Source organism: Rhinolophus ferrumequinum, chromosome 10 (assembly GCF_004115265.2).
Source record: "Rhinolophus ferrumequinum isolate MPI-CBG mRhiFer1 chromosome 10, mRhiFer1_v1.p, whole genome shotgun sequence".
In the NCBI taxonomy this organism is placed as follows: Eukaryota; Metazoa; Chordata; class Mammalia; order Chiroptera; family Rhinolophidae; genus Rhinolophus; species Rhinolophus ferrumequinum.
Genome location: NC_046293.1, coordinates 73,847,300 through 73,872,474, shown reverse-complemented (window position 1 = coordinate 73,872,474; position 25,175 = coordinate 73,847,300). Strand labels below are relative to the sequence as shown.

The 25,175-nt window shown below is 34.8% G+C and overlaps 1 protein-coding gene across 1 annotated transcript in view; it reads right to left on the bottom strand.

The window, feature by feature from the left end:
* OTOGL (otogelin like) overlaps positions 1 to 25,175 on the bottom strand; it is a 146,966-nt gene that overhangs the window by 59,889 nt on the left and 61,902 nt on the right. The window contains 6 exon segments of the mRNA XM_033116163.1: positions 5,312 to 5,338; positions 5,922 to 6,078; positions 6,881 to 6,997; positions 9,725 to 9,844; positions 12,048 to 12,197; positions 17,406 to 17,547. Coding sequence (XP_032972054.1) covers positions 5,312 to 5,338; positions 5,922 to 6,078; positions 6,881 to 6,997; positions 9,725 to 9,844; positions 12,048 to 12,197; positions 17,406 to 17,547 — 713 coding nt within the window.

The following is a 25,175-nucleotide window of genomic DNA, read 5'->3' as shown; positions in this document are numbered from 1 at the left end:
TCATTGCGGCCCTGTGGGCTGGCAAGTGCTTGCTGAGGCAGCCCAGATGCAGGACTTGTAGTCCCAGGAGGAAACACTTGCTGAGTCCTCTGTGGGAGATGAGGGTGAGGTCAAGGTCATCCCTCACCCCCAGGACAGCCCTGGTGAATGACTATGGACTATGGGGAATTGCCTTTCATCCCTAATTTAATGGACCACTTGACTGTTTGGGAACATACCACCATGTAGTGGATGTACTGCAGGGGATCCTGCCGACTACGCCAATTGTCATGCAGGGTGTCAGGCGGGGTCTGTGGGGTCTCTGGTCCCACTCCCCACACAAGAACGCAGGATATGGCTAGGCCAAAAAGGAACACCCACAGAGCCATAGGTAGGGGAGTCACACCACTATACTCTCACTGGCCGCTGGGTTGGAGACACAGGAACCAGGAGCAACACAATTCTCAATCCTCACTGTGCCGCTTGCAGGCTCAGCCACCATCTTCTTGCTAGCTCCCCCTTTTTTCTGCTAGCCTAGCCACGGCAGTTATATTCATGGCTAATGGCTCACTGGTTACAGCTGATGGCCAACTAGCCCCAGCTGCTGGCCATTTAATCACAGTCGACGGCCATTTATTACCTGAGCCAGCACCTTTCTATGTGAGGCCGAGAGCCTGGAAACTGCTTTTTGGGGCTCTGTCCCCACAGTGGAACTGGCGGATGTTTGCTTTTGTGTCTTGACCACCACCATTGAGAATATGTAAGCACCTTGACTGTGAGCCGCTGTTGTTCCAGCACGGTACCCTGAGAGGTCCAGAGAGAGTGGCAGTGCCCTGAGAGCCCTGGCTGAGCTCAGGAAGTCTGGCTGTGCCCAGAAGTACTGGTGGTGCCCTGAGAAACCCTGGCTGTGTCTGGGGAGACTGGTGGTACCCTAAGAAGTCCAGGAAGTCTGGCTGTGCCCAGAAGTACTGTGGTGCTCTGAGAAACCCTGGCTGTGCCCGGGGAGACTGGTGGTACCCTGAGAAGTCCAGGAAGTCTGGCTGTGCCCAGAAGGACTGGTGGTGCCCTGAGAAACCCTGGCTGTGACCAGAGAGCTTGGCTGTGTCCAGGAAATAGCATTCACCTCCAGTCTCCTCGCACAGGGCCCCTTGCAGAAGACGCTTGTCGCGTAGATTGTGAGGCGAGACCCTGTAGGGGTGGAATGTGGGGACAGAGCCCCAAAAAGCAGTTTCCAGGCTCTCAGCCTCACATAGAAAGGTGCCTGCTCAGGTAGTAAATGGCCATCGACTGTGATCAAATGGCCATCAGCTGTGGCTAGTTGGCCGTCAGCTGTAACCAGTGAGCCATTGGGCACTAATATAACTGCCGTGGCTAGGCTAGCAAAAGATGGGGGCTAGCAAGAAGATGGTGGCTGAGCCTGCAAGCGGCACAGTGAGGGTTTAGAATTGTGTGGCTCCTGTTTCCTGTGTCTCCAACCCAGCCACCAGCGAGACTATAGTGGTATGACTCCCCTACCTATGGCTCCGTGGGTGTTCCTTTTTGGCCTCACCATGTCCTGCGTTCTTATGTGGGGAGCGAGATCAGAGACCCCGCAGGCCGTCCTGCATGACAATGTCAATTGGTAGATAATGTACAAATAAGTAGATAAATATGTAAATTATTGTGACATACAATTCAACATGAAGAAGATATATATACCTACAACTTAAGGGTTTGAAGCAACCTCACAGATATTCAACATAAGACTAGCAGAAAGTAAATAGACAAGTAAAGAAAATCTTCTCTACCCTACTGCACATGTCCCCTACTATAGCAACCTGAAGAGACAATTGTCATCTGAGAAATCCATTTGTATAAAAATCGAAAGCTTCTGACTTGACTCCTGATTGATTGAGATCTCATGTCTGGATTGTTCTCATTCATTTTCACCAGCAATTAAGAGACAAAAGTCACTGACTTTATCATTAATTTTCTGCAGGGAGAAGTAGATGGCTATTAGGTTGGTGCAAAAGCAATTGTGGTTTAAAAGGTCAAAAATAATTGCAAAACCCCCAATTACTTTTGCACCAACCTAATACTATCTACAAAAAGCAATCACGTCCCACAGTGATTATTTAAACACAGTATTAAGCATGTCGTATCTAAATAAAAAACACTGAACATAAAACTTGCACAACAATTTTTAGCAGAATACTGAAGTCCTTGCTCACCTACAGTAACAACAACAAAATTATATTTTTAGTAAATGCCATAAAATGAACCTGAAGATAGTATTTACTGTCTTTGAGTTAAGGATTATTGGGATAATCTCAGCTGCAACCTCTAAATTCTCCTACTGTTTTCTAAAGTTTCCCTCCGACAGAATCATAATTATTTATTTCTGCATTAGCTTTAAATCATAAATATCTTAATAAAATAGTGTCCAGTATGTCAGCTATGAATATCCAAAGAAGACTGGTAAATTTCCAATAGCTGTGAAATTATTTGGGATGAAACAAATTAAGGATAATTAATTTAAAAGATTGTCTTTTCATTACTAATATCAGCGATCTCCACAGTCCTATAGTCCCCTTCAGTCATCTATCTTTATTGCATTATTTTCACAAACTCTTACTCTCCTTGGCAGGTTGATGCTTTTCCCTATTACTTTGATTATAGGAAACAGATTTCCCCCATCACTCCACTGAATCCATTAGAGTCTCATGAAGGCCAAATGCCCCATGTTCACTCTCTGAATATGACCAATATGCTATCGTGTTTCCCCGAAAATAAGACCTAACCGAACCATCAACTCTATTGCATCTTTTGGAACAAAAATTAATATAAGATCCATTATTATATTACATTATTATATTATATTATATTATATTATATTATATTATATTATATTATATTATATTACATTACATTATATTATTATATTATAAGACCGGGTCTTATAGTAAAATAAGACTAGGTCTTATATTAATTTTTGCTCCAAAAAACACATTAGACGTGAAGGTCCGGCGAGGTTTTTATTTCAGGAAAACACGGTATTAAAAAGGAAACTAGTACAACTGGTTTGAAGAATTCTGTAACATATTAGAAAAAAAAGAAACATCACTAGAAATGCAGCTGACTTGCTGACAAAAAGGAAAAGGTACCAAGTAGCAAGAGGTGGAAATTCAACACTCATAGAAAATTCTGCTTCTACATTCAAGTGCCTGTGGAAGGAACACCAGAAAGTACAATAGCACAAATGGAGATTTTCCCAGCAGGAAATGAGGAAGTTATTGGAGCATTTTCTCAAATTGATATCTGTGTATGCTGTGCAGAGCATGATAACGATGAATGATGATCATCCTTAGACTAGCCTGTGTTACCCAGACAGGAGGCAGTGGACCTGGAGATCAAGCTCCTTGGTTCTGCACTCAGATGGTTTACAAATCCCAGTTTACCACCTTTGGCCAAGGGATTTTGCCCAGATTATTTAACCCTCTGTGCTTTAATTTCCTCCTCTATAAAGTGTTAATAATAACACTTGTCTTACAGGCATATTTTGAAGCTTAAATTATGTAATATAGGTAAAGTAGTTAACATAACATAACATAATAAAAGCTATTGTTATTATTATTGTTATAAATACTTGACAATCTGTCTCACTTTAAGCATGGAATCTAAAGGATTGATGTGGAGTGAGGTGTGTTTTAAATCCTGAACAGAAAATTATTTTCAGTTTAGATTTTCTTTAAGTACTACAGAAATTTTTTAATGCTGGATTATTTTCCTCCACCAAACTTCCATAAATGTAACAAAACAATGAAAATTTAAATATTTATTCTTTTTTAATTCATTATTGCTATTTCTCTAAAATTTTCTGGCCTCCTTTGAATTATAGCTGACCAGTTTCTCCCTGGCTCATTAAAGCACCAAAAATGCCTTGGATTGGTTGCTTGTTTTTGGTTTTACTGTGTTGTTTAAATGTCTTGGCTTTCCTATAACTATTACTCTAACTTATCCATCATGGGCCCAACCTTTGTCCAATCACTGACTAATGGACACCTCCCTGGATCATCTTACTGGTCTGAAATTGGGTTTTGGTGGCTATGCCTTCCTCATTAAACAGGTTTGACAGAAAGCAGTCTCCAATTCTGCCGACTTCTGGCATTTTCACTGAGGATAGAATTCTGTCTCTTATGTCTATGCCTTAGTTTTAGCCAGCACCTCCTGTTAAACTTCTCATTGCAAGTCTGGATGCTTGGTGGGGTTAGGAGATTTCTGTTATTATTATTATCAAATTAACATGTTCTTATGCTTATAATATGTAAATAGTTATTTTTGCCTACAGTGATGGTTATATAAATTCCAACATAATAAAAGTTTCAATAATGTCCATATTTATACAAAATGGTAAAAAGTATAGATTTGGTCTTCCTTCCTTTTTACCTAAAAAAATAAACTAACTTCATTCCTTCATTCATGTAATTCAAAAACTATTGATGGCCCCCTAAGTGCTGAGAATTTAATTACACACTCTTCTTATTTTCCATAAGAAGAATAATTTTTTTTATTAGTTTCAGGTGTACAAAACAACATAATGAGGAGACATTTACACCCCTCACAGAGGGGTATACCCCCCTCCAAGTCTTCTTATTTTCCATAAAAAGAATAATTTTTTTATTAGTTTCAGGTGTACAAAACAACATAACGAGGAGATATTTACACCCCTCATTGAGGGGTATACCCCCCTCCAAGTCTTCTACCCCTCTGACATTGTATATAGCTGTTATAGTACCATTAACTATGCTGTACTTTACATCCTGTGAATATATAAATATATATAAATTTATAGTTGACATTCAACATTATTCAGCTTCAGGTGTAAAGCACAGTGATCAGGCGTCTACATGACCTATGAACTGATCCCCCTGGTAAGTCTAGTGCCCATCTGACATCCTACATAGTCTTTACAACATTATTAATTTTATCCTTACACTGTGTTTCACATCCCCGTGACTATGTTATGACTACCAATTTGTACTTTGTAACCCCTTCACCGTCTCCCACATTCCCTAACCCCACTCCCATCTGACAACCATCAGTTTTTTCTCTGTGTCTCTGTGTTTATTTGCTTTGTCTGCTCTTTTATTCTGTTCTTTAGATTTCCAAGGAATAAATTTTAACACAAATGCTTAGAAATTCAGTTATATTTTAGAACGCATAAGCTTTCATTGAGTTATATGCCAAATTATGAAGTATCCATACTTTATTCCCAACAAAGTTGTTCAAAACTTTTTAATTTGAAGATACATTTAATAGAATGCTATACTGATATTCTTTAAATGTCACATACCTTCATTGTAATATTCACAATCAAGTGCTAAAAGAAAAAAGAAATATTAAATTATATAAAAATCTGACCACTTATCTGAATATGTGCAAGATGTGGCCATGTGTTTATCAATGACCAAATGAAAGAACACAGTGACATTATGATAAAGTCTTCAGATGATTTACCATCTACACAAGTAAATAAAAAGTTTAGAGTCAAATCTGAAAGCAAGTTCAAAACAATCTTTTTAAAAATACGTTTCTTACAGTCAGAACAGAGCCATAAGAGGGATGGAGTTATAAACAATTTCTCTGAGTGTGATATATATATATATATATATATATATATATATATATATATATATATATATATATATATATATATATCATTCAAATGCTACAGTGACAACAGTCAAACCCAGAACAGAAAAGATTACCTCAATTTTTTCTTTTTATAAATCCTTTAGCTACACTACAATGTACCTGCATTGTCAAAGGAATATAAAATTTAGTCATCTTACAGAAATTCTATTTCCATGAGTCCCACAGTATTCGTTCTGTGATAAGACGATTAACATGGATCTCCTTACAGGGTTCCCCCCTAATGATGATGTTCTACGTCGGGTACTCACAGCAAATAGTAGATGATCTCCAGTGAATGGATACCCCCTCCTGACAACACTTGTAGGCATACGCTGCTACGTTTGTGCACAAGCATTCACAGTCCCCACCAAGATTACAGTTACATGTGTCTTCATGACAATTTTTGGCAAAGGAAGTAACATCAATCTGAAAATGGAGTTAAAATGAATTAATGCAATAAACAGTAATAATAAATGATTAAAATTCAAACTTCTAAAGAAAACTATTAATAACTGGTAGATTTTCAAAATTTGATATGATCCATTTAACACTGCCAACAAAAAAGTTCTCAATATCGCAAACCTCTATATTGCCCAAAGCAGAAAGGAATTTATTAGACAAATGTAAAATCAAAGAGCTAACAAAACAGGTAATGGGATTGATACACAACTATAATTTTAACATCTGCAATGTAACAGACTAATATTTTATACAAGTTTATTGTTTCATTATTTGGAATATTCACATGGCATTAAAAGAATATTCTGTTACCCATTGTACTTTTAACTTTTATGAATATTTTAAACTATTAAATTTCTAAATTAGTTACAGTCCATCTTATAATGTGCTTTTAAAACCACTTTAAATGTGCCACTAGAAATGCTTTTAAACTATATTTGGGTTGAAGAGAAGAATGCCCATTTGGCAATGTTCTGTAAAGAAAAATATTTATAGATTTGATCAATCATTTATAGCTTTCTTTGATGTATGCAAAAAATGCTTCATAAACTAGAAGAGATTATTACAAATATTATGTACAAATGTATGCTGTTAAGTAAGATGGAGTGAGGGAGAAAGTAAATCCACTAAACACATCACTTAAAGAAAAAAAACTACCAGATTTGTCTTCCTAGCAATCGGTAACTAAATTATTTGTCCTGTTCTTCTTAATATTATAGATACAGAAGTACCCACTTAAAATCAAAAGTTTAGTAAAGTATTTATTTACCACATTGCGACAAGGAGCAAAAACATCGCTGTACAAAATGGAGCATGCTTTCTTGGCATAAGGAAATTTGTTTTGATGTGCCTCACAGGGTTTAAATAACTCATATGAGCTTTCACACTGTTAAAAAAGTTAAGGGAGAAAAGAAAGTTTTTAAAGGGGTTATTTCTGAAGCTGAAAACAGAGTAAACTATCCTGACTCCATACCTTACAATCGCATCTAATATATTTTCATTTTTATAAGACAAGCTGTACCTAAAGCACCTGTGCGCAGTCAACTCAACGATAATGGCATATATTATTTTTGAAAACAATTAAACATACTATTAAAATTCATGGTGATATGAGAGAGAGAGAGTAGAGGTAAATAATTTTTAAATTATCTTACATGCAGCATTTACATAACTAAAATAATTACACGAGCAAAGGGTTCTCCCTCCTTCAGTTTTCACCTCTTTCATTTCTGTCACAAGCCATCCTCTGAGGAGGTGTGTGTCTACAGGCTCACCTTTGTATACCCAGCAATTTGGTCTCTGCCTCTTCTAATTCACCTCCCTGAAACGCCCTGGGAAAGGTCATCAATCATCTCATCATTACTATATATACAGGCCATTTTTCAGTCTTCATCTCACTTGACCTTTCGCTACCTTTGATGTTGTTTATTGCTTTGCCCTTCTTAAATGTCTCTCATTTGTTTTTGATGGCTCCATTTGCTACTTGTCTTCTTCTTAATTCATTGGCTGCTACTCCCATTCTCTCTCCCCCTCCCTTTTTTGAAAAGCTTGATCCTCAAACCTCTCTTTTTTCTCATTCTACACACTTCTCAGGGTTTCAACAATCTGAATATAAATCCACATTGCCAGCCCAGAGCTCTTTCCCGAATCTCAACACTGGACATTCCCACATAAATATCTCTGTCACTTCTCTTTCAATATATCCTACACTGTACTTATTTCAACACCATTGTCCTGTTTCCTCTGTCCTCTGCCACCGACTCTCCCCTTTGCCCTGCCTCAGGGAAGAGCACCAGCACCTATCTAATAACCTAGGAAAACAGACGACTTTCTTCCATTCTCCAGACTCATCCTTCCTATTACAACCTTTCAACAGATGCTGGTGATTTTAACCTTTAATGTCTCTCAAATGTGTATAGTTTTCTAAATTTCTACTGATTTAACATTTCTAGCTTGATCATAATAGCCTCCTTACTAATTTAGGGCCATTGGGCCAGATCCTGGCATGCTACATTTTGCATTACAGCCATTCCCTACTTCCAACACATATTGAACTTCTTGTAATTCCTGTTAGGCAGCACACTCACTCCAGTCTCCCTGACATTTTCTGAAGGGCTGCTTTCTCCTTCCGAGCTACACTCTTTTCTATCACCGGCATTTTTTTTTAGCTCCCATAAATCTTGTAGGATTCAGCTCAATGGCATCCCTCCAGGAACCTTCCTTTCACTATCACAAACCCCACGTTGTGTGCTACTTTATCAAAGCATCTATCTCATATTTTCATTCTTAATTTTTCTACTTCACCTGCTAACCTAGACTCTAAGTTCCTTAAGGGCAGAGGCCATATTTTTTTCATGTTATGTGTTTCTAGCACCTGGACAACATTAAGTGCTAAACAAAACTTATAGAATGAAAAAGAATTTTTGACTTTTAGCTTTGTCCATTAGTGATGAATACAAAACATCTTCATGAATTTAAAATTCTTTGTTTCGTCCAAATATTTTACTATTACTGTAAATTAGTTATCACTAAATTCATTTTTAAAAGGACAAGTTTTTCTTCAAAAACTTCTAAATGCAATAAGATATATGATAGCCTTAATTTAAAAAAAAATTGTGTCTCCCCATGGAGTAGACATTTTGTGTATTAAAAATAAATAAATAAACCTTTATATTCTTCACCTTAGACCACACTGGAATATACAGCATAAATGTTCCTGAACAGGGTAAATATTTTACCCCAGTCCCCTTTTATTTTTTTGAAGAGATTTAGATATATTCGGTAAATTAGGCAAAGTAGTAAAGCAACTAACCCAATAGTAACCAACCAGGAAATTGTAGTTATGGATACTTCTTTCAGTTAGAAAGAAAAACGGGCTTAAAAAAAGTAGAAGAGTCGAATTTTCAATTTCTAATTTGTTTCCTGAGTTAGTTCAACATTTATCAAAGTATGTAAAACACTCCTTTCTTGAGAATTAATACATAAAAACATAGTTTCTGTATCAGTAAGTTTGGGAAATACTTCAAATACATGTGTCCTTTGGACACTTATAATACCTCAAGAAATCCTTTGAAAAAAAGATATGTATAATAATTTATTCAAACTGCTCCCAAAGGTAGTTGACTACAAATTCACTCCCCACTCCTTCCCACATCCTCGCACACAGCCAGGGTTTGGAGAAAAAAATGTTAAGAAATTCTGCCTTCATTTATTCATTACTTTGGGTAAATGCTTTGAGTTGGCAAAAGGCACATCATTAGAACTACAGTACCTTGAAAAAGCATTTTACTATGGAAGAAAAGCATGAAATTAAAGGATGTGAATTTGAATGCTGCTTCTGCTTTTCTTATGGATACATATATATAATATCAGACAAATTATTCAACCTTCTTGAGCCTCAGTTTCTCCATTTATAATATGAAGACAACACCCTTTACCCTCCTAGGCTCTCACAAGAATTACATGAGAAGATAAATTTAAAAGTAGTTTGTCAACTGTGAGTCACTATACAAATATTACATAAAATAGTGTTACCTAAAAAATTTTCCAAGAAGAATAAAATGTCCTAGTGAGTAAATACACCAAAAAAAAATGTGTTTAATTTTAAACTTACCTGTCCTAATGCCCAGCTATCTCCAAATACCTGGGCATTTCTCACTTCTATATTATTAGACGTGGTCATATCATTTGAAGTACATTTGTCAAAGTTTCCACATAATCCTGATAGTTTGTTCTAAAGGAAAAGAAAATTACCATAAAATAGTCTCTATTTACTTCAACATTTAAGGATTTACATTCACAATACTTTAAAAAATATTTTAAATGAACATTTAAAAAATATTTTACAACAATCATTTAAAATATGTCTTAAAGTAGAATTTCATATGTAGTTAATTATATTTAAAAATTATTGTAAATTCTCAAAAATGTTTACCATCCCTCAAATTTTATCCTTCTACACTTACCAATGGCTAGCATTGATACAACTAGTAACACAACTAACTTAGAAAAGTATAATACAAATATTATAGTATATGTGTGTATACATACGTGTATACATAAATAAATTTTTAATGATGAAAGCCCTACCTCCTGATATGTTTAAGGTTTTAAAAGTAGCACTATAAATGTCAAAACAATAAAATAATTTATGTTTTTGAGGTCAGACTAAAAAGCCAAAACATTAAAAATATAATGTTGAAAGAAAAAATTCACTTTAACACTCTTATATCATGCCACGATGAGACACAATAAACAAAATCCAAATTTTGCCTAATTTTTATAAAAGTCATTGTGGGTTGTGAAATGGTTACAGCAACTGCCATATGGATTATTCACATCAACAATACCCACTGTATTTTCTCAAATAATGTGAAAAACTTAACTCTTAGGGAAAAGAAGTGGTCTAGCACACAGGGAAGAATGTTCCAAAACTAATGGCAATCCTCCTTAAACCTTCAAAATTAAACAAACTGAACTCTTTCTTTATGGACTGAAGAATGGGGTGTAGCCCTTCGTTAATGGTAGAGTGTCTCCAGCACAGCTGACACTAACCCTAGGTTCCTTAAAGGCAGAGGCCACTTACCACAGTGCCTCAGCTCTCAGAAGTCACAGTGTTTATCCAAACACAGTGGCCACCCCATCATTGGTCACCCAAAAATCAAAGGCAGCAGTAGGAGGGGCTGTAGAAATCTCAATGCTTAATTTGTTTCCAAAAATTAGGGAAGGGAGGATTCATGATGAAGAAGGGCAGAGAAAAGTAGCTGAAGAAACATGGCAATGACTAATTATTTCATCTGCATCAAAGAAGCAAGCAGATTTGGGGGTTTTCTCTCATTTAGAGGAAAGAAAATGACTTCAATATATAATCATATCTTAAATTTATAACATATTAAAATCTGCTTAAATACATCTCTTTTCCATAGTTTTATGAGAAGTTGTCACTACCTCGATTGTTTCCCTAACTTGCCACAGATTATACCCATAAGTTTCAATTTCAATTTCAGATCAACTGAATTTTTAAAACTACATCAATATTTAAAAAACAACTTTAATATATAAATTTAAAATACTTAATGAAATTTTAAACATTTAAAATAATAATCATATTTAATAATACTGAATACAATATTGAACAGAAAACAATCTTTAAAATAATTTAAAATATAAATTGCCACAATTGTAAAGAACCCAAATTGAATCTTTAAATAATGAATGGATAAAACAAACTAGTACAACCACAAAACAGAATAATACTTGGCAGTATAAAAGAATAAAATGTTAATTCATTCAACAATGTGGATGAATCTTAAATATATTTTGTCAAGTCACTTATATCGTATCCAGAAAAAGCAAAACTATAGCAACAGAAAATAGATCAGTGGTTGCCAAAGGATAGAGAATAGGAGTAAGAGTTGATAATAAAAGACCAACATGGGAGAAATTTGGGAGTGGATAAATCTGTTTTATCTAGAACTGTGGTGGTGGATATATAATTCCATGCGTTTGTTAAAATTCATAGAACTGTAGACTATAAGAGTAATTTTTCTTACATATTTTTTACAAGTTTACTGCATGTAAATTTTAAAATATATCCAAAATATGGAGGAAAGGTGGAATACAGACTGTAATACATGAATCTAACTGCATTATAAACATATCCCATAACCATACTGACGAGGGTGGGAAGAGTGAAACTGATATAAGTAACTTTCGAAAACTGGATACTGCAAGTTTAAAATCAAAAAGAACTGTACACAACACTGTACTCTAGTTGGTAAAGTGGTTCTTCACGGGGGTATGAGTTAGTAATTCTGAAAATATAACCTATTTCTTGAAAAACATCAATCATTTTATTTTTACCAAATATTGAAAGGTAAATATAATTTCATATCTTGCATTTTATTTGGATTGATGCACCAAATAGGTTGACCTACCTTCCACTGTGGTCCAACTTTGATATGAATGGTTGTCTTTTTATCCCAAAGAATAGTGATATCTTTCTCTGGAAAGTATACTACCATGTAGTATCCTGCCTTCCAAAGCTGGTATGTAGTTGTGTTTTCCAGAATAAAGCCTGATAGTTTCTTTAAAAAGATAATTTTAAAAAATAATAAAGAAAGAAGTAAATCCTTGTTCTCTAATCAAAATATAAACTTACTATCCACCAATAAGTATCTAGGTACTAGTATTTTTGCTTAGTCCTATCTTTCTGAATTTTGTAATAAAAGACAAAACAAATGCATAAAACAGAAAATACATAACATAGGTTATGAGACACAACCTGGTAGATGGGCTCAACATAGATAAATGAGCAAAGGGAAAAAGGTATTCCAGTTTTAGAAAAGAGCATAAACAAGAGCATGGACATAGAATAAATTAAGGGGATATATCTGCTGACTCAGAAATTCTGTATTGATAATAAATAAATATGACTGAGTACTAAAAACATTTTACTTTACCTACTACATACATACATACGTAATAAAAAAACAAGCACAAAGTGTATGTGAGTGTGTGTGTGTGTGTGTGTGTGTGTGTGTGTGTGTATACAGAGGGTGCCAAAAAATATATACTATTTTAAGACAGGAAAACACTACCAAATTGTAATACTCAATATACCGTGTTTCCCCAAATAAGACTTAACCGGACCATCAGCTCTAATGAGTCTTTTGGAGCAAAAATTAATATAAGACCCAGTCTTATTTTACTATAATATAAGACCGGGTCTTTAATATAATATGATATGATATAATATGATATAATGTAATATGATATAATATAATATAATGTAATATAATATGACCCAGTCTTATATTAATTTTTGCTCCAAAAGATGAATTTGAGCTGATTGTCTGACCAAGACTTATTTTCGGGAAACACGGTATACTGATAACAAAAGATGAATACACTTCACGTTTGACTTCTGCAATTACAAGAGGTGCTCAAAGTAGTTACCATCAGCATCCAGACATTTCTGATCATGGCGAACTACTGCTTGAGCAACGTTGACCAAAGTGTCCACCTGTATACATTTTTTTGGTACTCCCAGTATATGTATATATAAGAGAAAAGATGAATTTCCATCAGAGGGATGGAGGAAGGCTTCTTGAAAGGGATAGTAAGTATATGAGCTGTTCTGTAAGAGGCCATATAGGAAGGTATAGAGCATTGAAAATGAGTATGGACAAGAAATCATTCCAACCAAAAGGAACCACCTGAATAGAGGCTTAGGGGCACCAAAGGACTAGAGTATGAATTCTATGACAAGTGTAGTCTGAGACCATTTGCAACCATGTTACCCACACAGGCAAGGGCTGTTGTTCCACGTGCAAAATGTACTTAATAAAGGTACTTGAATAGAAACATGACTGACCATATTTGCATAATAAAAGAAAATAATTTGTGTGCTAGAAAGGATGATAGTAAGAAGAAACTAGAGATGGAACTCATTGGGAAAATTTATTGTCTTTAGCCTAAAATGAGAATATACAATAATCTTTATGAGCAGGGGATATTCCCTATAAAAGATTATATTGAATATGACGCTAACATTAACTCATATAAAAACTTCAAAAGTGTATGGTTAAATCAAATTAAGAAAACAAATATATCCAGAAGCAAAATTAAAATTGTGAAGGAGATATGGAGTCCTTTGGTTATCTTTCTCCCCCAAAGTAATAACAACAGCAGACTTTAGAAATACTACACATAGTGGACACTTTTTCCTCAATATCCCATAGGACAAATTATATAAACTTAGTCATATCCATAAGGAGTTTCCAGTCTCGTTGACCAAGGTCATACTTACAAGAGCTCCGTGTGCTGTATATAACAGTATATGGCGTGTAACCTGTACATTGTGAATGGGCTCCACCTAACTTCGTTTCCTTCTACTCCCAAATGCCAAGCTGGAGTGAGTTATGGGGCAAGGCCCTGGGTCCCTGTACTCAACCTGAGAGCATCCTTGTGCCCCAACAAGTAAGGCACTAAATAATAAAGGAAAAATACCATGACAGCTCATGGGAGACTGTAAAACGATGGGAAATTTTTTTTTCCTGTTTTGAACAAGAGGCCCCGCATGTTCATTTTTCACTTAGGCCCATAAAACGTGTAGCCTGCCCTGCCCCACGTCACTCTGCCATAGAACTTATTTCTATTGTTTGATTACACTTTTCAATATCTTTCTATTATCTGACTTGTCTTTGGCCTTATTATCTGTTTCGCTTCCCCTTGGCCCCCCACTTGAACGTTAGCTCCTTGAAAGATGTACTTTGCCAAGTTTATGGTGCTATCCTCAGCTTCTAGATCAAGGCTTGCCTCATAGATTTTTTAATACCTTCCTGTACTGACTGTTCACAGGTCTCACCTTCCAGCCCGATCAGCAACAATTAAAAACAAGTAGGTAGGATATTTGTGGCTTACAGCTCCTTTTCAACCTATGAAATACTCTTTCATGCATTTTCCTATTAACGTTCCTTCAGGCTGGTTGACATATCATTAGAACATAAAATTAGAACATAAAATGAATTTTTGGATAAGGCAGTTTACTATTAGACTTCCTCCACATTGGTTTTGCATCAATTACCCTGATATAAAAGCATATCTTTTCTATTTACCTGTGGAGGTGAAATCCTTCATTTTTATTAGACAGGGCAGTTTACTACAAGATAAATAATAATTTTTAAACAACAGGAGATGCTGTATTCCTTTCATTTCAGATTAAGTAAGGATGCTTCTCTTTAGTAGAGTGAGGTATTACAATTTGCCCAAAATAGAGAACTCCAATTTAGATTAGAATTACAGCACTTCACACAAACTCTAGTGATGTTAAAAAGATATATTGTAAATATGGAGAATTAAAACATTTAAAGCACAGCTTAAATAAACTCATAAAATGTTTATATCTTACACATTTAGTGAAATTAGAATTGCACATTTATTGAGAAAAACAAGAGGTTTATTTTGTTCCATTGGATGAGCAATCCATCTGCCATAAAAGAAATGTAATTATTTTCACCTTTGATGTCTGAGAACAAATATTAGTGGGGAATTTGTTACGCTCAAATTATTTTTAGACTTTCCCTCATTGACCTGTATGAAGCAGATTCATCAACACCTGCAGAACAGAAAATTGGACTTGAAATTTTGTCAGAGCTGTAATTACCACTTCAAAAATGTGTTAAACTATTTTACTATTTTCTCTTCATTTTTTTTAACACATCTTTATTCTTAGATAGAACCTTCCCCTACAAATGAATATCCAGCTGATGGTTATACCAAACTGCAGTAATTACTTCAAAAGGATGTCTGTCAACATGACTACAGAAACTCAGTTTTGTCCAAAGCTTGATTGCTGTCTGGTTAGTCTCAGTGTCTCAATGTTTCTGATATTTAGGCTATGTTCTTGGGACACTGGTTCTCAAACTTAAGTATGCAAAATAATTTGGGGTACCATTAAAAATACCAATTTTCATTTTCAAACTCAACCATTCTAATGATTGAGGTGGGCCCCAGGAACAAACTTTTATAACAAATATTGCAGATGATTTTAATGCAGAAACTTTGCAGACCAAACTTTGAGGAACACGGTTCTAAAATCTCACTTTTTAAAGGCCATATGTCAGATCATGTCACTTCTCAACTCCAAAATTTCTAACTTGTAAAATAAGTTCAAATGTCTTACACCATTCAAGAGCTGCCATGGTCTGGAACCAGCCTTCTTGTCTACTGCCCCTGCACTGTGTCCCCTGCATTAAAGTCAGTCTGGACACCTCTCCCTGAATCCCTTCTCCATTCCCTCCTTCCACTATCTCCATATACTTCAACCAAACTAAACCACTTGGAGTTCTTCAAACGTGCCATTTTGTTTTTCAACTCTATTCTTTCCAACATAACCATTCCTCTGTATTAAATGCCTTTCTACGCCCTCTCCTCACCTGGCTAATACCTACTCATCCTTTAAGACTCAGTTCAAACGATTTCATCCAGAGCATGTCTTTTGAACCTTCAAAAATAAAGACTGTGAAGGAGAGGAGGAGAGCCATTTCCTGAAATCCATTATTCCATTTAATCCACATGTGAACTTAAGAAGTAGATTTCATAATCATCCCAAATTTACAAATGGGAAACCTGCTTTGCCCAGAGTGATACAGATAGCAGATAACAGAACAGCAGTTCCAAGTGAGTACTAACTGGCTGTAAAGTCTATGTTCTTAATAACTACCCTAAACAATCCTGGTTCAGGTCTTCTCCCCAGGAGTTGCCATACCATCCTATACATACTCTTTCCCTAGCACATCACACTATGAATCCTTACTCACTTGAAGGTATTCTTCATCTGAGTGTAAATTCCTTGAAGGCAAGAACACTGTCTTTTCCTTGTTGTAGTATCAATAATTAATGCAGACTTTGGTACATAGTTGACATTGTAAATGAATGAATGAATGAATGAATGAATGAATGAATGAAATTTATTTATTCTTTCAAATTAGGCAGGCTCCAAGAATGCAAGAATAAACAAAGGAGACAGTGGTTCCAATTCTCACACAACTAACTCATAGACAAATGGAGAAGAAGACAACCACACTAGTAATTTCACTAAAGTGTGATGCATGTCCTAACAGGGTGCTCAAGGGCATGAGGAGGAGATCCCTGAGAAGATACAATAGATTTATCACATAAGAACAAGTTAAATGGAAAGGTTGATCCTGGTAGGAGCAAATGAGTTTCATGAAGAACCAAGATGAGAGAAGAGCATTTGTAGAACTGATAAAAAGCACCAACTTCTGTAACATGACTCAAAGCAAAAGAAATGCGAGGTGAAACCAGGAGAGTTGGCAAGGGCCAGATGGGTGAGGGCTTTGTAATGGCAATGCGAAGTCATTGAAAAGTTTTTAAGCATTAGACTGACAGGGGACTAGATTTCCATTTTAGAAAAAACCACCCTGGCGCATGTGGCAGGTGAATGTAGAGGAGAGGAACGAAGACCTGGAAGCCAGGAGTCTAGTTTGGAGTATGTTAAAGTGTACTCCAGGTAATAGGTGACTGTTGCTAGGGCCTGAGTGATAACCATAGGAATGAAGAAAAGATGAAGAAATTAGAATATGGAGAATTAGAGTATAAACAAAACAGACAAGTCAAGTATGAATGACTGAAGCCACATAAAATGACAAAGAAAAAAATATCTGAATTTAGTAACTACTTACAGAGTAAAATACTCCAAATTATTTCTATTTTATTGTCAGTATCCTCAGGACAAGTTAAAATTATCCTAAAATAAAAAATTCACTAACCTCTTTGTAAGGAGTATCATTCAGATAAATTTCAGTGTCCCCAGCTGAAATCAAAACACTTTTAGAACAAACAATATCGTTGTCAAAGCATTTCTTGTTCTGGGTAATGACAGATATATCTGAATCATCTGCACTCTGAAATGTCAATAATATTATATTAATACAAATGTATAGTACATACAATTTTTAGCTATTTTTATTAACAAATCTTAAAGACCAAGATTTACAAGCATGTGTATTGACACTGAAATACAACTTACCTCTAAAATAAAGATCATTTTGATGAATAATACGAAGAATTTTATGAAAATATACCAAGATCTTTAAACATTTACTATCTTCTGTTACGTTTTTTTCTAACAAGCTTTTTTTTTTTTTTGTTTTATGATGGTAGCTCAAACCTGTCAATCAGTTTCTTTTCAATAAGTACCCAAAAATACATGTCACTTATGGAAATTTTAAAATTATTTTCATTTTAGACAACATCTTCGTTTTATCTTAAGGGGTTTTCTGGCTAAATAATTATTTGCCTACAGGTTAAAGTCGAAATCGATACAAAACTTTGGTACGTGTTGGTAAATAAAACAATACATATCATTTCAGGGCTTCCTTTGAACTTTACATATGTTATCTCACTTAATTTTTATGATACTTTTTGAATTAAGTATGTCCATTTTACAGATCAGGAAACAGGTTAAGAAGGATTAACTTAGCTAAATAAGGGCAAAGACAGAGTTCTAATATTTTTTTATGTTGCCTATAGAGAAGTTAGGAAGGGTCTAGCAGTGGTTGACGAGAAAAGTCAATTGTAGTTTACAAAGAATCCTTAGTTTGAGAGAATATTATTTATCCCCACACACTCTAAATCTAATGCCCTCACCTCTGACCTCATCCTCACCTTCTTTTGGCCACTTCCCACTCCATCCACTAAGCACATGCTGTCTAGAATCAGGGTTTCTAATTTTTTATGCCATTTTCATGGATAGGCTTCTGTAGGTCTACAGACCCTGGAAATTCATTGTAAAATGGTGGTTTTGGGTATCTTTATTTTTCTAGGAAGAGAGTCCATAGTTTTCATCAAATTTTTGAAGCGGTCCCTATCCCCCCAAAGGTTAAAAGCCACACTTCTCTAAGAGTTCCTCCACTAACTTGGGGAAGGTGGGAATTTTGTCAGAACAAAGTGACATTTCTCTTTGGACTCAATACCCAATTTTCAAGAACCTACAAACATTTCCCGAATCCTTTTTATTTTTAGACATATGAGTCAGTGTTTATTTTCAAAGTGAGAAAATTCTTTAAATGTTTGGAAATCGTATTGGTCTTGATGCAAATTCTCCACACTTAGGTTTTCATATCACCAGCAATATGAACACTAGCTCAATATATCTCTTGGTTTGTCGAAATTCTTCCTGTCTTATTAGTAACTACTATAGAATAGTGCCTAGAGGATAGGTTTTCAAGGAATAGAGTTGACAGAAAAATGAATGTGTCCCTCTGTGACCCATTTTTCTTTCCTTCATAGGAACTGAGAGCTTTTGCTCCCTTACAATCCTTTTGCAAAGCATTGCTTAAATTTTGAAAAGGAGAATAATAAGGGTCATTAAGATGATTATGGCATTGTACTACTCAAAAAATAACGCCATACTTTTCTGCCTTAATGAATGATTTTCAAAGAAGAAAAAAAATACATAATTTAGGATTTTATTTTGCTCTTCCTCTTATAATTATTTAGATTAAGGGATGTAAGAACCTGCCTGAAAGGCTTTCTATTACCACTACATTTCTATTACTTTTGACTAAAGTACATTAATGTTATCTGTATTCTTTATGTTAACTCAGAAAAGCCAAGAAATATTCCATACTGTATGGTCTGTCTTGTAATAGCATGTTATGTTAACAGTAACAAAACAATATCAATTCCTAAGAATCACATTTCTACAATTTCTATTTCTAATGTCTTTCAGGTTATATTAGGCTTGGAGATAATGCTACAGAGTTGCTAAGCAACATAGTAAGTATGATTACAAAGCTAAAGGAATAAGGTCAACATCAGTGTGCCACTGGGATTTCTCAAACCCTTTATTCTCAGATCCTGAAAGCAATTGTTGGTGAATATTCTCCCTAGTGATTCTGAAACCTAAAATGTCAGCACCTCTCAAGGTAGTATATTATTTTACTTGACATCTCAATCTGTGCACCTGTAATAGCCCCAGCCTTTTAAGAGTAACTACCCCACGCAAAGTCCCTGCTGATACAGAAGCCACAGGCAGCCATGTTTATGTCCCAGAATTGATGGACCCAAAGCATTACACTCATCTATGGGTCAACAAACTTTAATGATGGCAAGAAAATAGACAACTCTTGCCAATAGATTATCTCTCACATTTGAGCCAGAAAATAGTAGTTTAAAAAAGTTTTTGTCGTAAAATCTGAGGGTGAATGGACATAGAATAGAAAGTAAGTGATGCTGAATTGCTGAGAGCAAGCTTAAGATACGAGGAAGCAGAAACAATGATTAAACTGAAGCAAAGATAGAGAAAGAAAAAAAAAACAGAAAAGAGAATTATAAGCAAGCCTGAGGAAGCAGAGAGTAGAGAATTCACAGAGACTGTCTGAGCTGCATGAATGATATCAGAGCATCCAGGAATTCCTGCTACCCGGGAGGCAAAACACCCTTCAGTTGTCACATTTGTCCTGTGCAAGAATTTCCTTTGGATGTTTTTTCCCGTTAGGGTTTTACACACAAATTACCACAGCACCCACTCCCTACTGTTCTTTCCTGAAAGAGCACACACTTAACCAGAATGTCACTGGGAAGGAAAACCACCCTGAGGCGCTCCAGTGCAAAGAAAATCTGTTTGAAAATATGATAATAATGAAGTGGGTTATAATGGGGTGAAATATGTCAGTACCAATGCCTCCCCCTTCTATGAAACTTTCCTGGTAACTGTTTTTCTAGTCAAAATCAGTTACATTCCCACAACAGAGCTTTCATTTGGCCCCGACTTTTAGCTTCTTGTTTATTAATGACTCCCCCAAATGTAAAACAATTGAGGGTAAAGGTAATGTCTTCATTATTGTTCCCTTAACCGCTCTTACTGTGTTTCCCCAAAAATAAGACCTAGCCAACCATCAGCTCTAATGCATCTTTTGGAGCAAAAATTAATATAAGACCTGGTCTTAAATTATATTATATTATATTAGACCTGGTATTATTATATTGTATTATATTATATTATATATTATACCCGGTCTTATATTATATAAGACCCAGTCTTATATTATATTAAAATAGGACCAGGTCTTATATTAATTTTTGCTCCAAAAGATGCATTAGAGCTGATGGCCTGGTTAGGTCTTATTTTCAGGGAAACATGGACTTAAATATTTAATTGATAAACTAATTTTAAAAAATAGAAAAGTAGAAAAATAACTACTGGAAAACATATGCTATAGTGCTATCGAAATATTTTACAAGGTTTTAATATATGGGGTCTATTATCTAAATATGTAAATTAGTACAATGCCAAGTAAATACAAAACCTTAATATCTAAGATTAATAATGGGGATGAATCTTATGGGTAAAAGATCATAGCCATTTTGCCTAAAATTTCCAACAAAGATATAATATTTAACGATTAGCTTACATGTATAAAGTAGAAAACTATTTAAACATTTGTTTCCTGAAAGGGGAGTTAAAGAATTAATTCAATAAACTCCAAGATATTTATCTTCTTACTCAAACAGATTAAAAAATATTCCAAAGCTTTCTACAAAGTTTTGTTCAGATAATTCTAAAAATTAAATAAAATTAATATAGATTCATTTCCATTTCAACTCTAAAAACATTAAGTATCAGAATTGGAGAGCAATTTATTTTAGATTTTATCATATAATTTAATTTTAAATATTTCTGATTTTCCTGATATAGAAATGTTTAGAAAACTATAAAGAACTGACTGGATTGAAAATATCCACTATAATATAGCCAACATATGTTATGCTAAATATCAATAAATGTCCAAGTTGTCTTTCTGCCGCTGATCCTTTTGTCTTCAGCATGTTTGTCATACAAACAATATAAGTAAACACTGCACTGTTCAAGGAGGTCATAGAGAGAACCTGATGGGTGGTTTACCTGTGAACTGGACCCAGACAATCAGAGGTTCCCCACCCCCTTCCCCTGTGCTTGGATTGTACGTTCTGCCCACCGTTCCCACAGTGAAAGAAGCAGTTTTCAACGACTGAGAGTTGAGAAAGCAGTATGTTGTTGAAACCATCACTGCTGTAAGTGACTGAACCCAGTTAAGGCTTCTATATAAACTTTTGAGATTCTGGCAAGAAGGTGTGGAGATCTATTCATGTTGTGACTACCCAAGACAAGCCTTATATGTAAGTGCCCTTGCTTATTACAACTGCCTCCTACCAATCTGGAGGAGCCTATCTCTTTCTTTAGTCTCTCCTTGCCCTCTGTGTACAGGGGCCAGTTTCAGATTTTACCTAGGAAGCTCCCAAGTTTGCTAACACACGTGCAGTTGGAAGACAAACCACTTTAAGAATTTTATTTTAGGGAACGAAGATGATTGGCTTAAAGATGGTTAATACATGTAAATGATTTTTATTTGGAGAAAATTTTAAATTGGCCACCCATCTCCTAGTCTAAAACTTAAGATAGTTTTAAAGTAGTTTCTCTTCTGTGGGACTAACCTAGAAAAAAAAAATATTTGGAGATAATCAGTTGGTAAATAGGAAGTCAGTCAAAAATATCAAAAGATTTTTTTAGGAGGAATGGCTTTGCCAGTCACCTTTAAGGATGGCCAGTGGAAGGGAAGGTAGGTAAGAGAAAGATATGTAGCATTCAAATATACATCATTTTTTAAAAAGAAATACCTATTATCAATTCTATAATGTTTTTAGAGCCTCAATTTTTTCCTTAATTTTACAATTTCCCTTTTCTTTTATTTATATCCCTTAGCATACATTTAGTTTTTTATTTTATTAATTCCATCATCTCCTTTATAACTTCTAGAAGGTAGAAAATATTTCTATTTTATGGGGAGTGACTTTTATTCAGAATGTAATCCTCATCTGATTTTTATCTGTTCGCTCTTTTTTTATATTTTGTTTAGGTACCACACTGTTGTATAATTTGCATTTCATTCTTAATTGACAGAGATAACTCCATCAAGTTCTATCTGGATCTTTATATTTGCCTTAATAGAGTGTAATGGATTTCTCTTGACTTCTTTTCCTCTCTGTTTTCATTTTTAATGGATAAATACATAAAACAGAGTCTGCATCTTCAAGGTATTATGAGATCACAAGCACAAAGAGTTTTATAGAGGAGACAGACATGGAAATTTGGAGCCTGTGAGCCCCAATGTTTTAAGAAACTCTTGGAGAAAGGAGCTACCAGAGGAGACTGAGTAGTCATTAGAGACAATGGACAAATAGAAGCAGTAAAATTACGTCAAGAGAAGACTAGACAAGAGTCACTTCAAGAAAAAAAATGGTAAACATTAAAAAGGTTTAATTGGATTTTGCATTTAGGTCATCATTGACTTTTACAGTTGCATTTTCTATGAATTTTGTGATTCAGTGATTAATAACTCTCCCTCACCAGCCCAAGATTCACAGGAGGCAAAGCCCATGTCTATCTTTGCTCATCATGGTAGCTTCACTTCTCATTATTGGGCCTGGCACATAGAAATCACACAAGAAATATTGATGTGAAAATGATTCAAGGTATAGGAATTTGAGAGCAGTGAAATTAGAAGGGTTTTCAGGGGCTTAAGGAAAGCATTGAACATTTGAGATACACCTGAAGAGAATGTTGAAAACCCTAATCTAGAACAAATTATAAGAAAAACCCTAGCAGTGATTGGGGTTGTCACAGATTAAAGAAAGTAGAATTCACTCTCAATGTAGGAGATGGAATATTGTATTTCTCATTTTTGCTGAAGACATTCAGTGTTCCCTCTTTCTTTGAGTTTATAGCTCAGTTCAAGGTACTGTTAGATTTCTCACCTTTCTTCCCCTCTTAAATTAGTCTTAACTCAGGAAACACAATTATGACTTTAGTCCTAAATGTTCTTCAACACAAAAATAATGTGCTATATTCCACGTGCTATTTATAGTAAGGGGTAAACAGCCTCCAGAATGAATAAAATATCAGAGAACTCACATTTTTTAAAGGCTTGATATGCATCAACAAAGATATGATAAACATTTACTATGTACCTAGAATTAGGTTGTATTTAAAACTCCACAATCCACAAAAAAAGGACTTTAATATCTCTTCCAATGTGAGGGTCAAGTAACATTATACTCCTAAAATAAGGTTGAGTAAGTATTCGTTTTTAAATGTCCAACTGGCAAATAAAAGGGAAATTTTATTAATTAGACTACAGATTCTCCACAGGTTCCTAAAAAATAAATGATGAGTTTCATCATATAAAAATATGTTACAAGTAACGAAGATAAAGCCTGGAATCTGTAATCAAGATAAGGAGTAAAGAGAGCTGCTTGACAAGAAAGAAAATATTAAATATACTATTCACAGAAGTGATTCCTGCCACTGAAAAAGCACCAAGTAAATGAATGGAGCTGGTAGCCATTCTATCTTTCTCAAAGGAAATGTGGATTCTTCCAGAGAAAAAGAAGGCCCTGCCATGGGAAAGCTAGACAGATGGAGTAAGATATATATATATATATATATATATATATATATATATATATATATATATATATATGGAGAGAGAGACAGAGAGAGAGAAATCGAAAACAAAAAAATCCAAGCACTGAGAAATTTACTATCTGGCATGATAATATTTCAAGACATGAAATTAGATTGCCTTGGTCAATCACTAATTTATCTTTGATAAGAAATAATTCTCTGCTGCTCAGTCAAATAAAATACTTCATGGCTTGTCAAGTATATACTGGTCAAACTATCCTAACCATTTTTTGGACCTGGTTCTGGTTTCATTAATTTTAGTAAAAATGCCCATTATAATACAATAAATAATTCACTAGTATAATTCTAATTAATTATTAATAGTAAGTTTTCTTCTTTTCTTTAGTTACCAAATTAAATTCAGTAAAAGTTAAGGTCTGAAGTCTATTGTTTTAAACATACCTTCTTTCTTAAAGAACGTTATTAAAAATAAATAAATAAATGAACGCTTCTGCTTTGGCAGACAATAAGGCACATATAAGTCTAGAAGTAAAAAATGTAGACTTTTAATATTCTTCATGTCTTAATCTTTCTACATGAACCATAATGATAAATTTTAATCCAGATATTAAATTAGAGATCCAAATTTCATTGCTTACTAAAAGATGGGAAGAATGTTTCCTGTGACGTGTCTTCTTATATGCAAGCAGACATACCTCATTAAAACTTGAAATTGAACATGATGTATTCATTTTAACAGAAGGATATAGTGGCAAATTAAAGTGATGATAGGAAATCAAATTTATAAAGCCTAAATGCCAAATGTTAATGGCTCTTGCCTGCTACATGGAATGGTACTGCTACATGGCAGCACTAATAAAAAGAGACTGCTACAATCAATCAACATCAAACACAAGAATATATTTTCATTTTGCCAGGAACCAGAATTGGGACAAATATTTTACTTGAAATACTTTATGAACCATCATCATTTGAAAATACAGTGGTAATACTATGATTTCTCTCCTGTGAAGGAAAACAAGGGGTTAAAGAAAACTATGTCAAGTCAGTAGACCTTTCCTTCTCTCTTGAC